The sequence below is a fragment of the Benincasa hispida genome, chromosome 1 (assembly GCF_009727055.1).
Source record: "Benincasa hispida cultivar B227 chromosome 1, ASM972705v1, whole genome shotgun sequence".
Taxonomy (NCBI): Eukaryota; Viridiplantae; Streptophyta; class Magnoliopsida; order Cucurbitales; family Cucurbitaceae; genus Benincasa; species Benincasa hispida.
Window position 1 is genome coordinate 56822369 of NC_052349.1, and position 17540 is coordinate 56839908.

Consider the following 17540-nt stretch of genomic DNA (forward strand, 5'->3'; position numbering starts at 1 on the left):
AATGTAATATCATTATGAACCAAAATCCAAATGAAAATCAAAATCTAAACTAAATAATAGGAATGCAATATTTAAAACTTAGACCCCTTTAAATAACTATTTTATTTTTGGATTTTGGTTTTTGAAAATTAAGCTTTAAAACTCTCATTTCACCAATAAATTTCTATATTGTGTACTCTACTTTCTAATTATGTTTTCAAAACGCCGAACCAAAATTTGAAAACTAAAAAAAATAATTTTTGAAAAACCTATTTTTATTTTTGCAACTTGACTAAAAATTTAAATATTTCTTTAAGAAAAGTGAAAATCATGGTAAGATACCTGGCTAAAAACAAACATAAATTTAAAAAGAATAGAAAATAAAAAATAGTCTTCGAAAACTTTTTTTTATTTTTTATTTTTAGATTTTCATTCTTTAAAAATGAAAATCTTGGTAAAAATTTAAGAAATTTAGATACAAACATACATTTCAAAACCAAAAATTAAAAACAAAATAGTCAAAAAAAAAAAAAAAAAAAAATCAAACTAAACTCAAATTCACAATTTAAAGGGTAATATTTTAAAATCTAGGGGTCAAGCTATAAATATTCTAAACCTGAGGTACCAAAACCAAAAACTGGTTGAGTTCCTTCCATGGTCCGACGCCATATCTCATTTTAACCTTCCTCAAAGCACTCGTCTCCCATCTCTTTTCCCCCTCGCGCTTTCCCAATTCCATCTTCCATCTTCATCTTCCATCTTCTCGACCTCCATAGCTGCACAAACTGAACTTGATTTCCACAATCGACTCCAATACATATACTGTCGACCCGCGATCCCACCGTCGTCTTATTCACGGCGGTCGATTCTGGCCTGTCTAACCGATGCAATTTCTGGTATTCTACTAACTACCCTTTTCTTTTCTTGGTGTTTTCAATCGTGGGTTGGACTTAATGTGATGCCCAGCAATTTGATTTTTATTGGGTGAATCTATTTTGATGATCTTTATCGTTATCTTGATTGTTAGGGTTGAGAATAATTGAAAACTCTGAGGGGATTCAATGGCGTTGCAAGAACAACTAGATAGGTTTAAGAAACAGCAAGAAAGATGTCAGACTACTTTGTCTGGCATTGCTGCAGCCAAGTCTGCATCCAAGTCTACACCCAAGTTTACGCCTGCACCAGCTGCTTCCAGACCTCCGGCTCCTGCTGTAAAATTTTCAAATGATACTGAGAGACTTCAACACATTAACAGCATAAGGAAATCCCCAGTTGGGGCTCAGATCAAGAGGGTTATTGACCTGCTGCTGGAGGTTCACACCCATCACTTATTTTTCTTATTTTCCCCTTTTGTTTCTTCCTTTTACCTCATTTGAGTTACTTGGTTTCTTTTGTTTGATTGATTGGTTTCTTGTGTGTGTTTGAATTCTTCAATGTAAGGCTTTGTATAAGACAGGATTTGAACTGTGTAGAGCTTATGCTGAAATTTTATAAATTCAATTTGTGTTTTTTTAACTGGGAAATTTGGCTGGGATGAGGACTTTTTAAGGTATCGAGGCCTGTGATGGGCATTTGATGGCAAGAGGAGCTAGGATCTCCTTCAGTGGCTTTTGGGTGGTCGTTTTCCTTACTTTTTGTTGGTGAAAAAATGTATTTTTACAGGCAAATTACATATGTTAATTCCCTCCCCGTACTCTCCAGATTTTGAATTGGCTGTGAAAAAGCTAAATAAAAGGCATTCTGAAATGCATTTTTCTCTATTGATAGTAAAAACTGGAACCTTAGGGGTATGTTACAATCTTACACCTTGCTTATTGTGCATGTTAACAGACAAGGCAAGCCTTTACACCTGAGCAAATCAATGAAGCATGTTATGTTGATATAAATTCCAACAAGGCTGTCTTTGACAGTCTGCGGAATAACCCAAAGGTGCACTATGATGGCAGGCGTTTCTCATATAAGGTAATTTATATTCTCAAACACCTGTATAATTTGCATCAACTTGTACTTATTTGGTTTAAAAGTTTGAACCTTCAGAATGACATTCCCCCCCTCTGTTTTCTGTTTTTGGTGTACTCAGTCCAAGCATGACCTGAAGGATAAGAATCAACTTCTTTACTTGATTCGGAAATTTCCAGAAGGCATTGCTGTCATTGATCTCAAGGATGCTTATCCAAGCGTTATGGAGGACTTGCAAGTATGTATGTTAAAGAATTTTTTAATGTGCCTTTTCCATTTTTAATGCAAAAAAGTGCAAAATAACAAATGATTTTTGAATGCTATCCTTATTTGAACTGCTTGGGCAAAATAACCTTTGTGAAGTTCAATATATTGGCTACTTTGGACATCAAATTTCTTATATAATTCTTGAGCTTTGAAGGTTGTGTATTTTATTTGCACCTATACCGGAATTATAGTTCGTTTAGCATTCTAATTACCTTGGATATTAGTACAAGAATCTGTTTAGAGCAAGCTCATTCCTTTCTGCAGAAATTTGATTGATGCCTATATAACTTGCTCACTATACATGTTGACGTTCAGGGTTTTTGGTCATGCTATACCTCACAAGTCAGTCTGTTTAATTCTCTTCCTGGTTAAACTGCGGTGTCTCCTTGTAGACTAGAAGGATTTGATCATCCAACAATTCCTGTCCCAAAAGTTGTAGAGAATAGTGTTATTGATTAGCAGCTGAAATTTAAATTGAAGGATTTAACCCTATGATTTAAAGTCCTTGCCAAAACAAATTGTTTTTCTAACAAGGAGCAAAGCTTCCGTTGAGAAACATGCAATAATTCAGAAGAGGAAACATAAAGAAAATTCAACAACAGGAGCCAATCCGAGACTAATCATACGAAAAGGGTCAAATCTAAAACTATAAGTTATAACAAATGATTACAATTCTTGGATAGCAATGTTACACAAGGAATCATTGAACTTAGGGTTGTTGCATCTAAGTTAAGTTGTAGTTGAGAATTTGCAAAAATCTACAGGAAAAGTTTGGTTTTAGTATAAAACCTATACATTAAGCTTGAAAAAGAATGGGTTGTAGGGTCTAAACATCCAAGTCATCCACAACGTCAATTCCTCCAAGTAATCTTGGTAACCATGATAAAATAATTGAGGCCAGTCTGAAGATGGAGAACTTGAAGATAACATGTTATTGAGCATGAAGACCTTGATGAGACGACCTTACCTGAACAGGATCTGTTCTATAGGTTGTACATCTATGTCCTTGAGTTCCAATGAAGATGTTGATGGGGGATTCAGAGATTCATAATGACTTGAGTAATGTCAACTTCCCAGGTGTATCGTGAGATCTTGGGAGCTTTCAAGTCTACGAGTTATTCAATTTGTGATCTAAAATAGGGTTTGAAAAATCTACAACACAAGCATTCTTCATGCTATAAGTCAAAAAAGATGAACTTTCCTTTTGCTTGATGAGGAGTTTATCAGGTTTGGAGAGAATTATTTTATTTCACTAATAGATTACTTTAGGAGTTCTGTTAGAATTCGGTTCTTTTCATTATAAATATCTATGGCCATATGTAATATATAAAAGAATATAATATCTCATATGCTAGGAATTTTATCTATAATGCTTTTGGGTTGTGCATCTAATTTAATGAAGATGTGGGGAGTGATTCGTGGGAATTTTACATTGAACTTAGTACTCCTGTATTTTTTTGGGTAATGGCATGATATTCAGCTGCAGTAGGATGAACGGCTTGGAGGTTTGTTTCTTGTGAAGTTATGTCTATTTCTTTCCATATCGTGTTGATCGCCACTTCTTTTGGGCCTAAACTATTTAAAATTCTGTTTCGACGGAACCGTCCCTTATATTATTAACACTCCTTTGCTAAATATAATGAATGGAAAGCACATGGCTGTACTCTTCTTTGATTATATAATGAATGGAAAAAACAGTCCATTACCTTTTTACTTTTTAGCTTACATTATATTTCCCCCCTCTTGTTTAGGCCCTAAAAGCCTCAGGCCAGGTCTGGCTTCTCTCAAACTTTGATTCACAAGAAGATATCGCATACCCAAATGACCCTCGGATTCAAATCAAGGTAGACGATGATCTGAAGCAACTCTTTCGGGAGATCGAATTACCTCGTGACATGCTTGATGTCGAAAAGGATCTGCAGAAGAATGGGATGAAGCCTGCGACCAACACTGCAAAGAGGCGAGCCAATGCACAACATGTTGCATCCTCGAAACCGAAGCTGAAGAAAAAGAAGCAAGAGATCAGCAAGAGGACTAAGCTTACCAATGCACATCTTCCCGAGCTCTTCAAAAACTAGAGAACCATTTAGGTTGGGATGCAACAATATTGTTTTCATGGACTTTGTAGATAGGATTCAACCATACCTTCTGTTTGGTGTATTGCCTTTTCTTTTCCATGATATTATCATAGAATGAAATGCTCCTGTGGTTTACTTTGTATGTCTGCGCTTTTACATCAATTAATTGAACAAATGAAATGTAAGATATAGGTTCAATTAAACTGGATATATGATTTTAGAAGTTTAGCATATATACCAACTTTTGAATTCTATTATTTCAAGTTGATTTGATTTTAAAAGAAATTGATATCAGCAGCGCATCACTTCTATTCCCTACTTTGCCGCGAGTGTGTTTGCGTGAAGGAGGTTGTACCGCTGAATGCTGGTGCTTTCCTGTTTAGTCTGGTTTGGTTTTTGTGCTTCTAATTATCACATTGATATATATGTACTTTGGTTTGAAATGACTTAAAGAAAAAAAATATTTTTCAAAAATGTATTTTCATTTAAACACACGTATTTTTTGCAACTCTTTTAAATTATTTTTTTTATGTAAAAGTTTGTTTGATTTGTTGAATATTAAAAATGTTTTTATTAATTTTAAATTACCATAAAAGAATCTTTTGGTGGAAGTGATGGCTAATGTTGATCGGTGGGCGTCGAAAATGGTGGTTGGAAGCAGCGGTGATCGGTAGAGATGGTGGTTGGAGTTTGGCTGGTGGAGGTCACTAGAAGTGGTGGTCGGAGGTTGGTCTGTAGAAGTCATTGAAAGCGGTGACTGAAGGTGGTTGTGTAGGTTGTCGGAAATAGTGATAAGAGGTTGGTCACTGGCGGTCGAAAACAGTGATAAGATGTTGGTCATTGACGACAATTTTATCTAAAAGTTGGTTTCAATTGTTTATCTTAAACCAATTTATTTTATAAACTCATTTTTTTTCAAAATTCATTTTAGGTGTTTGTCAAACATAATTTTTTTTTCAAAGTAACTTATTTTTTAATTTAATTACTTAGAAATATATTCCAAATATACTCATAATCTTTCAAATTTTTACTCAAGAAAGTAATTACTTTCGATTTCTATTTTCTAAGTCAAGAAACATTAAAAACATCAAGACTGATAAAAAAAAAATCAAATTTGGATGAAATTCAAAGTTTAGATGGAAATTAATGCGACCTACCAAATTTAGAGTAGAATTTAATTTTCTTTCCAAAAAAAAAAAATCGAGATCTTTTCTTTTTGTTCATGTTTTATTTTTAGTAATATTCATACTTCTTAGGTTAATTTGCTATAATTTTAAGGCTTAATTTTAAAAAATGCATTTGAACTTACTCTTGAAATTTTTTAAAATTTCAAAAATACCTTTTGAATTTTCTAAAAGAGTTTATTGTTAGTTTTGGAGGTAAATTGTTAGTATTTTATTTTTACCGTACCTCTAAACTTTCAAAAGTATAAAAAATATCCTTAAACTTAAAAAAATTAAAAAAAAAACACCCTACTTAGTATATAAACAGAAACTCTTTGTAAAAATAACTCTATTTTTTTTTAAAAAAATTAAAAGTATAACAACTATTAGTATAGTGATGAATTTGTTCAGAGTTTTTTTTTTTTAATTTGAAAAAAATTCAATTTTATAGCAAATTATATATATATACACTCAAATATTCTCATTTTTCTCTCATTTATCCAATTATTTCATCAATTTTCTGAGCAACCAAAATAAAAACATAAAATCCCACAAAATTCTAAAATCAAAATCTTCTCCATAAAACATAAAAAAAAAAAAAAATTGGAAAATAAAAAAAATCAAAGGGTCCTGATTTGATGAGCATTGTGTTGGGTTAGTGTCAAAAACTCAACTGAAGGCGCCAATTTGTTGTTGCGATGATTGATCTTCGTAGTCCACCCATTCTTGTGCTCCACAGCTTCTCATCAATGTCCATGAAATGAAATGGAGGAGGTTGATTCTTGAGGCTCAAACTCCAACTAATCCAACGAATTTCAGATACAGAGACTCCTAATTCACCATCGCAATGCTGATTCAAGCTCACTCCCAAAACCCCCATTTCTTCTTTCTTCCCCAAAACCCTTCAATTTCCCCCCACTTCTCCTTCCATGGTCAGATACATCCCTTCAACAATCATGGGTTTCTTTTTTCTTGCTCTGGGAATTAACTCTTCTGTATTGAATTTTCTGCTTCCTCCTGCAGTTTCTCATTCACGTGAACTCAAATCGCCGATGGGTCGACGAAATGAATCAATGTCTAGGATTTCAGCTTCCGGGGAGCACACTCCCACCATCATTTTGGGCAAAAAAAGGTTCAAGCTTTTCAAATTGCTCTTCCCCTAAATTTGATATCCCATTTTCATTCTTTGTGATGCATCGCCCTAGGATTTTAATATACAAATTTTTATATTTTTTCTTATTGTACGTAGAAAGGTTTTCGAACACATTTCTTTGCTCAAAGCGAAGGAAAATATTTCTGAAGAAGAAGAGAATGATATGCTTGATTATCTCTATACCACGCAGTATCAAATGAAGGGCATTGTTGCCGTTTCATTAGGCGAGTTTCTGCCCTTTCTGCTTTCTATAAATATGGAATGTTCAGAACTTCGTGTGAAGTTTACTTTCCTTTTAATTCTGCAGGACGTGCTTGTGATCAAAATAATGAAAGCTATACCCATGGTGTGTATATGCGTTTCCAAAGAAAGGAAGACCTTGAAAAATTCTATGTGAACCCTTTCTACTTGCGAGTACTAAATGAGCATGTGATGCCTTATTGTCATGTATGCCTCAACATGTAACTACCAATACTCTCAATCTAACTTTTTTTTTTTCCTTCCCACAACAGTCTCGCTATATCTGGCCAACTTATGGATGGGTTTTACTGTCTATGACAGGGACTGATTCATGTGGATTATGAATCAGAGGTGGAAGATGACATGCTCCCCATATTTCGGAAAGGAGAGGTTTGGACCCTATTTAACTTTCTTCCCATGATTTTTGGTAAAATGCAGATCTCTAGGTTCCATTGTGATGTATGTCATTATTTAGTTATTTGATGAATGTTGGTTAGGTTGGTATGATATCATATTTTTTTCTTTTAGCTTTTATTTCTTAAAAATCTGGATTTTTGGGGGCTTGAAATCACGTATTTTAGAGTGAGAATTTATTTTAGGGTTGGGGAAGGGGAGTATCATAATCTTTGGAGAGGGGAGAGCCTCAATCTTGAAATACCGAGCTGAATTGGGTTGCTGAGACTTCTTCAGGAAAAATGTATAATGAAGTTAGTTCGTTGATTTTTCTTTTCTTATTATTGTGTTCTTTGTCATATATCATACGCCAAATTTGGAATGGGTGTTTGAAGGAACTGCTAGTGTGGTAATGCCTGGCAGAATATCAAGTTGAGGTCTTGTAAAGTTGTTGTTTTGAGAAGTTGACTAAGTCAAGCTTATGGGTAATTTGGCTTCCTGGGCAACTTGGTGTTGAAAAGTTGACTCTGTTTCCCTATCAGTTCTAAGTCTTCTAATGATCTTTGGAAATTCGGACTTGGTAATATCTTAAAAAAAATTTGTAGTCACAAACAGCTTTGATGTCAGGAGTTCAACTACGGTGTGGAGTTTGTGCTTCTCATTAAATTTCTTCAAGATTCATTTGGCAAACCTTTAGAAGATGCACTAAATTCTCTCGAGAGACTAACAATTGATAATCCTTCCTTAATTGTCCAGGTTACACAAGGTATGCTTCTATATTGAATTATTCATTCTGAAACTTAGAGAGGTACATCAACGTGTATTATTATAGCTGTCGAGATTGAATTTGATGTAAATTACTAATGGCATGCATCCCAATATACGTGATGAGATCATCTTTGGCTCATCTGTATGAATAAGTTATTCTTTTCAGATACCAGGTAGTGGGGTTCTTATGTTTTGAATTCATATCAGGTTTAAATTTTAATCCCAGTTGTAAGGAGTTCACACATGGTGTAGTTATACGATTTCGGTCAAGTAAGCACTTGTATGACTTTGTGTTCTTTTATGTCCATTAACTGGTCCTTTAATGGCCTCACCTCAATGTAACTTCTTTTGCAGTCAAAGCCTTTGAGATATTTACAGGCAGCTCAGATTACAAAGATGTAAGAAACCCCATGGATTAAATCATCATATTTGCTGATTTAGTTTTCTGTTTAACTCAAAATGTTAGTGAAACCATCTGTTTATGCTTTTAAAATACATTCCTTCATTGTTGAATTCTAATACACCCGAAGGGTTTTATATCTGCTCCTGCCTCCTGATTCTACATACTAACAATTCTTTTATTTCAAATTTTTTTGAAAAATTTAGCTGTATTCACTGGAATTTATGAATGTTTTGACATCGAATTATGAATGTACATTTGCTATGTTTTTCTCTGAATCATCTGAGAAGTTTCTTGAATATGACAACGTAGCTATTGTATTTATAGTGGATATCCTAATCAGTTTTCATTTCGAAAGTAGATGTGGAAGTCGAAATTCCAACCAATCATCCAGAAAACAGTGTCTCTTCACTTCTCTGTTGACCCAGTAGGGACGGAGATCATGTAGCAAGGAGTATTCTTGGTTTGTTCCCTGTACATCATCCATCCCAAGTCACCTGTAGAAGATGGTAGGCTCAATATGATTTGAGTGAACTCTTTGTTGCAGGTTTTGGCACCAGAGTTGGTTTTATATCTTACAAGCGCAAGGCATGTATATTGTCTTGTATTTTTTACTTTTGAGATCTGATGTCATAGTCCACTCTATTTTACCTTTCTTCATCTCGCATTCAGTTAATTCTTATGCATTTCAATTTGATAGGGGTATTTGGATTTCTGAAATTGAATGGTAGCTTCCTCCCATAGAATGCATCCTAAAATTACTCGCTGGTTTGTTGAGTCTCTAAAAGAGTTTAGGATATTCTGATGATTCATATTCGGTCTGGAAAATAGGTTAGACTTTATGAAATTCTAAATATTTTTCTATGTTTGTGGAAACCTGAAATAGGTTCTGGACTTGGATTTGTCACTAACCAATATGACAACTTAGGTGAAAATAACGAATGATGAAAAACCTCCCTAATTGTTTGCATATAGACAATCAAATTTGAAGAGGAGCTTTTACTGATGTTGAATGCTTGGTAAAGTGCAATGAATGCAGAAGTGCAACTCATTTTGTTAACTACTTAACTATTTATCATCTTATTAACTCTTCTAAATCAACATTTAAATGACCTGAACTCCATCTTATTGTCCAGGCTTGGCTACCATTAATCTGACATGAATGCGGAATCAGGAGGTACAGATTCTTGCGTTTGATTTCTAGCTTGTAACGTTCTCTGCACCCACTCACTTGGATGGTGCGGCCATTTTATACATGTTCTGGATGCTATTTTTCTATTTTGTACAACTCATATGATAGGAACTTGAGATATTTAATTCGCATTGAGAAAAATCTGTATACCGAATCTTATGCAATCTGATATTTGTATTTATTCTTACTGTTACCTTTATTGGTACACATTTTCCCCGCTGAGTGAGAGCTAAGGCTTTCAACTTAATTTTTGTGCAAAGACAGAGAATCACCCAGGGAACATATGCTCTTAGTTATTGTCTGGACTAATGAGACGACCAAAGTAGCTGAAAGAGGCAGTTTCCTTCAATACTCAGGATGCTGCAAAATCTTGAATGGGTTCTATCAGTTTTCTTATCATTAAATGCAACTCTTTGAAGTAACTTCATGCAAATATGAAATATATTTCATATACCTGAAAGGAAATCACATGCTTTTGGATTTACCATTTTAGTTTAGTGCAGGATTGGTCGTCAATAACATTTCATTTTTTGTTCTGTTAAGATTTCCCTGAATCTGTAGGCTTAACTTCCAAAAATTGGCATCTACATGGTCATTGGTAAATGCTGTTACACAATTTCTTTTACTGCATCATTTATATGAAGACGTTTAGGATTTACCTGGGATCAAATAATGCTCAAAATCCAACAATCGAAAAACAAGACATTCCCAGCCTAAATCTCTATATTGTTTAAGCTCCTTCCGAAAATTGACTCGACTATCATTTTAATTGTGATTCTAAATTCAGGTTAGAATATAAACAGCTTAATGAGAACAACTTGCTATCAATTGGTCAAGAAACTTCAACTGCCCCACCCCCACAAACACTGAAAAACCTTTCCTTTTTCCATTAATTAACCACCCCATGCCCATATGGCTCTTGTCAGTCGTTTTCTCCTTCCTCTTCATCTAAAAAGCAGCGGATAAATTCCATTTTCCTACTGATTTTGTTCTTCTACACATGGTGCACGCCCAAAAAGTTTCTGCTACATTGAATTTCCTTGTTTCTTTTTGTTCAACTCCCGAAACAGATCCAACACCCATATGTTTTCTGCAGATTGATTATGAAATTTCGTTATGTTCCGAGTTATTCAGGAACCCTTTTTCTCTTTACATCCAAGAACAGGTAAAAAAAGTGTAAGGGGTGAAGTCTAAGATTTCATTGATTTCCACGTGAGAGATGTACACTTTTTGGCTGTCAAAGCATATGAATTCTTTATTTCATTGTTGTTATTTTCAGTAGATATTTTATCTTCTCTCTCTCTCTTATTGTTTTCTGTTTGGTCAGTATGATGTGTTATAATTTTCTTAGCTGGCATTTAGGATAAATCTCTCTCAACGTCTTTCTCTCTTTGGATGGAAGCAAAACAAAAAGGGCCTAAAACAAATCCAGATGGGAGTGTCTGAGGAAGCTCACAAGTAAGTTTCTTTGGGACCCTTTTCTCTGATCACTCTCTGTCTTTCAGTCTTTCTTCACATAGAACTTATTATGAGATGAGGGCCGACCATTTCCACACACATTGCCCACCTTCCACTGTCCCTTCCCTTCATCATCTTCTGTTGGCCCATTTTCCAGCTCTCTCTCGTCTGTCACCACTCAGTTCTGAGTAAGAAGATGAAATGAGAACAACGATAAAATAGTAAACCAAAGATAGAAAAAGACTATGAAAAAGAAAGATATGTTGTCTTTATCATCTTTTTAGATCAACAAGCTAACTAGTAAGACAGACTATATTTATGTTACTTTTTCATTTTTCATCAGTTATTAAGAAGGTCACGTTAAAGTGAAGAAAAGAAAAGAAAAAAATGTCTAAAGTGGCCATCGTCACGAGACTTTAATTATAGCAATAACTAGCATATTAACTAGATAAAGGTAGATGTAAGTTTTGGGTTGCCAAGTGTCCATATAAATCTGTAAAGTTCCTAGAGACAATAAATGGTTGAAGTTATTAAAATTTCTTGGTGTTCATAAAAGAACAAAGGAAAAACAATAAGAGTTTTCACATGTCACAGAATCAAGAGCAAATAAAGGGTTTTTCGTAAGGAATCTAAGGTTATTTTGATCTATAAGACGGCATGCATTTGCTTTCACACACCCTATATCTAAAATTCTAACCTTAAAAGAGGACTCAGCCCCAATATAGGTGCCATAACTAGTATCCACTATTTTTTATTGCATTCTTAACAATCTTCTCTAGAACAAAGAATTATTAGGCCTCCCCTTGACGATATTTCCATTAAATCATGTAACTTGTTGGGATGAATAAGCTCACCCTATTTGTTCAATGTTTGAAGGATTTCATCCAAACAATGAAATTGTCTAAGGCGGCTCATTTATCTCCTTGTTCATATAAAATTCCTTGAGACTCAGACTTCATAACCTAACCAATAGAGATGCAGCCTTTCCAATGAACTAAGGAGGTTCCTCACTTCGAATATTCAATATGGGCTCTAATAACCACATGATCCTTAATCTAAAATTTCTCCATTGATGTCAACAAAAACATCTTAATCTTTGTGAGTGAAAAAATGAAAAAATTCTTATTTGGTCAAAGAGTAAACAACATTATGAGATGAAATGTCTGCATTAATAAGATCTTCTCTCATGGTATCCAAGCTTTAACGTGAAGAAGAGACCACACAAAACAGATAGAGAACAGGGAAATGTAAAGAAAACTCCATATGTAACAGCCTGAATGGGACAGATGCAGTTGAAAAACACAGTCCCAAGCTACCAATAAACGTTCTGAACTTAATTTTAAAGTTTCAGTCTCTCCTCTTTTGACAAACAGAACTCCCAAGTAATAATTGAAGTTTGATCTGCCAAAAGGAGAGGAAAAAAAAAAGGCAAATTGCAATAACCACTTGAGTGGTAGTTGCAATTACATTCTTAAACTTTTAATTGTTAAAATTGAGTCCTCAAACGTAAAATAATGGTAGAATTTGGACTTCCGAATGATAAAAATTGAATCCTTAAATGGCTCAAACTTATATAATTGTTCCAATTTCTACTATTACGAGGGTTCAATATTAACACTTTTATAAGTTTGAGGGTTCGATTTTACAATTGAAAGTTTGAGGGTATAATTGCAATTACCATCCAATTGAGGATGGTTTTTGCAATTTGTCAAAAAAAAAAAAAAAAAAAAAAAAAAAAAAAAAAAAAAAAGAAAAAGTAAGAAAGAAAGAATAAAGGGGAAAAAACATTTGGTGGTATATCTTTTCTTTTGGGTTTTGCGAGCTGCTATCTACTTCCATTTTATGTCAAATTTTAGGTTATAATTTTAGTGGGTTTTGGTGTACCCGAAAAAGGCTGTAATAATCTTCATCTTTCAGATAAAGAGATCATCATCATTCTTTGAGTTTGATATATTAGCTTCATGATAAGAGCGTAGAAAGGGAGTTTTTTTTTTTCCATCTTCTAACTTTGAACTTCATATAATTAAACTAATATTCTAATCCAATTGCAATGGGTCATATTTGGAAAAGTTAGTATTTGATTTTGAGAGAAAGTTTTGTTAAAGTGAAATGATAATAATTAATTGGTTTAAATCACCTTTTAATCCTTCAAGTTTCAAGTATCTTTTATTTTGATCCTTACTATATTATTTATTTAGCTAATATCTACTTGTTTAGTGAATGTTTTTACTCAAGGTTTGAAATTAACTAATTTTAAGATGCTAGTACCCGTATTCAAAACTATGTCATTATTTCATTAAAATAAATGAAAGGATGAAAATAGTTTTTATTATTATTATTTTTAAAATTTAGAGAAAATGAAACAAACTTGAAAGTTTAGAAACTAAAATGAAATTTCAAGCAGTTACGAATTGATTAAAGAACCATCTATCATGTCCCACAAAGTTCAATAGGCCCAAGTGCCAAAAGGGGAAGGAAAATGTCTCAAGACTTTCATAGTCGAGTTCAACTCAACCCTCAAAAGAAGTAATAAACCTTGCTATGTGCCCAATTGTACCATTTACCTCACTCCACTAACACGAACAAAGTTCACTTATGAATGCCAAGAGATCTCAAACAACTTTGCTCGATATTAACTAAAATTGAGCAAGTAGATATAGAACTTAGGACACATGTTATTGGAATCACGCATCAACAAAAGCTAATTTACAGATAGATAACATTACTTCGTCATCGATTTCTCATTTAATATTATAAAGAAATGGTGTAGGGTTTTGGATGCATAGATTGAGTATTAATTAAGTTGTTGAAAGGGACCATGTAGCAATTGATAATGGGTATCATATCTTCCTTATGGTTCCCACTTAATCTTTCATGCAGATAGAGAGGCTGCATGAAACCAACCATCTTTCTCTTTCTCATCCATTTTCATTTATTCTTCTTAGCGTTTTCATGTAACTATTTATACCATATATAAATGTCATTCTTATTCATTACACCTTTTTCTCTTATTCATCTATTTATTACATTTATTCATTTAAATTAAATTAATACTGAATTCCTTTTAATTTTCTATCCCAGAAATTTATTGCAGGGCACATCTTTTTGTAATTTAAATGCAACATTTCTATCTCAAGGAAGGCAAAGTAATTAATTGGGAAACTGTGATTTTTTTTTTTTTTTAATTTTAATATCACATGCATAGGAGAAAATGTGTGTGATTTTTCTTTTTTTGCCATTTGATAACATGTAAGGTGGAGAATTTGAACATCTTACCTCTTGGTTGAGAGCATATACCTTAACTAGTTAAGTAATCCCTAGTTTTTTTAGAACAACAGTAACAAGAAAAAAATTAAAAATAGAAAGAATCAAAATGAATGGTAGAATCTGCTCAAGGAGGATGGTTTTCAAGCTAGATAAGCTGAGAAACCAACACTTCGAGCGTGAGAATTATTTAGAAAAGTAGCATCGAAGTTCAAAGTGATCACGAATAGACTCAACGAATGCTTGAATCTCATTAGCAGAACTGGATTTTCCAACCAAAAACTTCCAAAGAATAAAACAATCAATTTCCACACAAAGCAGAGTTATACCATCCTCAAGAGCTCTAAAAAGGTCCTTCAACATGACAATGGCTTCAGAGAGCTCAACAGAACCGCTATCAAATGAAAGTGATTCTCCAAGACCAACTTAACATCTCCATTCGAGTCGCGAACAATAGCGTCAATCCTAACATCATCATTTAGAAAAGTAGCATTGAAGTTCAACTTGAATGAGCATTGAGGAGGGGCCGACTAGCGAGAAACCTCATCAATAATCAGGAGAGGAAAAGGTAGTTGCATCGGGACTTGTCCCACAAGACGATCCATAGATTCCACCACGTTTACCACCCAACAAATGGATTAAGGTTAGGTGAGATATGGCCGTTAAAAACTAGAAGATTGTGCCTTTACCAGATGGCTGAAGCAATAAGTATGAAGATTCTAATGTCCAATGAGTTCAAAATTTCGTAACCCTGCAAAGAAGAGAAACAACATCAGAGTAGTGTATGTCAATAAGATGGACCATAACATGATAGATCGGCTAGCCAAGATAGAATAGGATGGAAGAGAGTTAAGACAAGTGAAAATTTGAACATATAACTCGATAAAAAAGTTGTGCTATTGTTGATAGCTAATAATGATGATTTTTTATTCCTATTATGTGAGTGTCCAAGCTAGTTTACGCGCACGTCGATTAATCTCAAGGGACAACTCATTTGATCCTACGACATTTGAGTGTCAAGAAAACTCATAGGATATTAAGTCCTAGATAGGTGGCCACCACGAATTGAACCTATAACCCTCTCAATTCTTTATCAAGATCATCCCTTTTACACCACTAGGTCAATCTTTGATTGTTGACTTTCAATGTTTTTTTAGTCTAAACGATTGTGAAGAAACATAAATGAATCAACTTTTGAGATGATAATTTGTATATTAAGGAAAAGAAATAATAATAATTTTTTTTTAACAAAAGTGAAAGGGTTAGGGGCAGCTATGTGTGGGGGCGTTTTGTATAGAATTATGAAAGTGAGAAGTGAGGGTGAGAGGGAGACATTGATTAAGTTTATTCAACTTTAATATTGCAACTCTCTCATTCATCAATGCATATTTATGTTTCTTATCTTTCTGCTACCCAAATCCCCAACAAGCATTCATAAATTAGGTTCATAATGTAATTCTAATAATACTAGTAACCTTTTTTTCTTTTTTTTTCTAAGAATTTTATATTACTTAGATTAAAAATTATGTTTAATTCATAATACTTTATTTTATAAACTTTAATCTGCAACGACTTAATTTCTACATTTTCAACTTTGCTACAATTTAAGTGAAGATTTGCATCAAAATCACATGCTATGTTTATATGTAATGAATTTGTTTATAAACACACTTGTTTTTTTAACCAATTTATTAATCTACTTAATTAGAAATTTCATTAAATCTTAATTACATTTTTTTTAAATTGTTACAAAATTCAAAATACAAAACTTTATTTTTATAAACAAAATTTCATAGATTAAATTGTTACTAAAATAAAATTTAGGGACGGACTTTTTTTTTTTATGTTACCTTGAAAAATTAAGGTCCACTTGGTAATATTATCATTCTTCATGTTTTTTAAAAAATTATTTTTTATTTAAAGAAAAACAGAAGTACATTTAGTTGGCAATCATTTGTTGATTATTGTTCTCTCACACTTTTACATTTTATTAAAAAAAATAATAAAGGTTTACATGAAAATTTTATTTCTTAAAACAAAAATAATCAAGTTCTTATATTATATGTTGTTAATATTCTTGTTAGGCAATGCCACTACAAAAAACCTTCTATCTAAATTTGGAAAGGAGCAAACCTCTAGATTTTAGAGTGACCAACTAAAGTAATATTGAGAATTGTCCACCAATAGTAAAATTACAACAATGTCAAAAAGAGTAAAAACATGAAATCCACTTCAACGAATCTAATCATAATCAACAAACGCAATCAAATATAGATAATTATAATTTATCATAGATAAAGTATAGCTAAAAAATAATTGACATAAGCTCCGTTTAGGATTATTGTAGCTTTTAAAATAATTGCGGTAAAATAGTATTTAAGTAAATTTTAGCTTAAACTTAGAAAGTAGATTAGAATGTTCTGTAAATAAATACAAAAAAAAAAAAAAAAAAATCTTATTTTAGATATAATAACTAAAATAGACTTATAATCAATTTTTAATTTTCTTTTTGTAATTTAAAATTTTAAATAATTGTTAGCATGATAAGTTTTGTTTGTTATAGATTAATTTTTAAATAGGGTAATTGCAATTAATAGCATTTTTAGGAATAATAACCAAGTGTATCATTTAAAAAAAAAATTGCAAATATAACCAAGTGTATCAATGATACAAGTCTATCGCTGATAGACTTCTATTGTTGATAGACTCTTACCGTCTATCACTGATAGACCAATAATACTGTTTATCACTGATAGACTATTCAAATTTGGTCATACTTGTAATTCTTTTTATATTATGTTATATCTGCTAATGCTTAGGATCTAATGTCTATATTTGCATATGTCCCGATTTTAGGAGAATCTAAAAAGTAGAATGATATTGTTGTTAAAGTAAGATGTGTTGCGAGTTAATTTAAATATGTTTTACCAAATCCAAAAAAGTAGCCTAACAAAAATGAGAGAGGAAATGAAAGGAGTTAGGTTTAAGAAATAAAGAAAGAGAAAGAATGGTTAAGGTTGAGGTTAAGGTCACACTTTAAAGCCAAGCAAAACTCTCCATTTGAGGTTGTTCTTGTTCTTGAAAGCAACTTCTTTGGCACTTAATTTGTATGGTAGTGTTATGGTACTCTCTAAATGCCACTGCAAGCTACCTTCTACCAAGTACCACCATTTACACCAACTTTGATGTCTTTTCTTTTCCATTTTAATTCATTTTCAAACCAACC

The 17540-nt window shown here is 32.8% G+C and overlaps 2 protein-coding genes across 16 annotated transcripts; both read left to right on the top strand.

Annotated features, from left to right (window-relative positions):
* Nucleotides 1-608: 608 nt before the first annotated feature.
* LOC120092275 (general transcription factor IIE subunit 2-like) lies at nucleotides 609-4516 on the top strand. Its single transcript, XM_039050503.1, has 5 exons — nucleotides 609-875; nucleotides 1007-1292; nucleotides 1810-1941; nucleotides 2060-2176; nucleotides 3957-4516. The coding sequence occupies exons 2-5, from the start codon at nucleotides 1041-1043 to the stop codon at nucleotides 4281-4283; spliced, it is 828 nt and encodes a 275-aa protein (XP_038906431.1). The 5' UTR covers nucleotides 609-875; nucleotides 1007-1040; the 3' UTR covers nucleotides 4284-4516.
* Nucleotides 4517-6081: 1565 nt separating this feature from the next.
* LOC120084751 (stress-response A/B barrel domain-containing protein UP3) lies at nucleotides 6082-15710 on the top strand. 15 transcript variants are annotated; one of them, XR_005483765.1, is made up of 14 exons: nucleotides 6087-6378; nucleotides 6470-6578; nucleotides 6696-6823; nucleotides 6907-7046; nucleotides 7161-7229; nucleotides 7860-7998; nucleotides 8208-8270; nucleotides 8355-8398; nucleotides 8762-8863; nucleotides 8948-8988; nucleotides 9101-9231; nucleotides 9329-9419; nucleotides 9537-11050; nucleotides 13931-14046. XR_005483765.1 is itself a non-coding variant. In XM_039040596.1 (10 exons), exons 1-9 carry the CDS (start codon nucleotides 6294-6296, stop codon nucleotides 8846-8848), a joined length of 864 nt encoding a protein of 287 aa, XP_038896524.1. In that variant the 5' UTR covers nucleotides 6087-6293; the 3' UTR covers nucleotides 8849-8863; nucleotides 8948-9060. The 15 variants fall into 15 exon arrangements, 2 of the variants coding, with proteins under 2 accessions (XP_038896524.1, XP_038896518.1); XR_005483772.1 differs by lacking the exon at nucleotides 9101-9231 and having other exon boundaries at nucleotides 9287-9419; nucleotides 9537-9577; nucleotides 9853-11050; XR_005483771.1 differs by lacking the exon at nucleotides 9101-9231 and having other exon boundaries at nucleotides 9287-9419; nucleotides 9537-9577; nucleotides 9857-11050.
* The last annotated feature ends 1830 nt before the right edge of the window (nucleotides 15711-17540 follow it).

Coding starts and splice junctions, on each gene's coding strand:
- LOC120084751 (XM_039040596.1), top strand. CDS start 6,294: ATGCTGATTCAAGCTCACTCCCAAAACCCCCATTTCTTCTTTCTTCCC. Junction 6,579..6,695: donor ATCATTTTGGGCAAAAAAAG/GTTCAAGCTTTT, acceptor TATTGTACGTAG/AAAGGTTTTCGAACACATTT. Junction 7,047..7,160: donor ATGTGATGCCTTATTGTCAT/GTATGCCTCAAC, acceptor TGTCTATGACAG/GGACTGATTCATGTGGATTA.
- LOC120092275 (XM_039050503.1), top strand. CDS start 1,041: ATGGCGTTGCAAGAACAACTAGATAGGTTTAAGAAACAGCAAGAAAGA. Junction 1,942..2,059: donor GCAGGCGTTTCTCATATAAG/GTAATTTATATT, acceptor TGGTGTACTCAG/TCCAAGCATGACCTGAAGGA. Junction 2,177..3,956: donor GCGTTATGGAGGACTTGCAA/GTATGTATGTTA, acceptor CCTCTTGTTTAG/GCCCTAAAAGCCTCAGGCCA.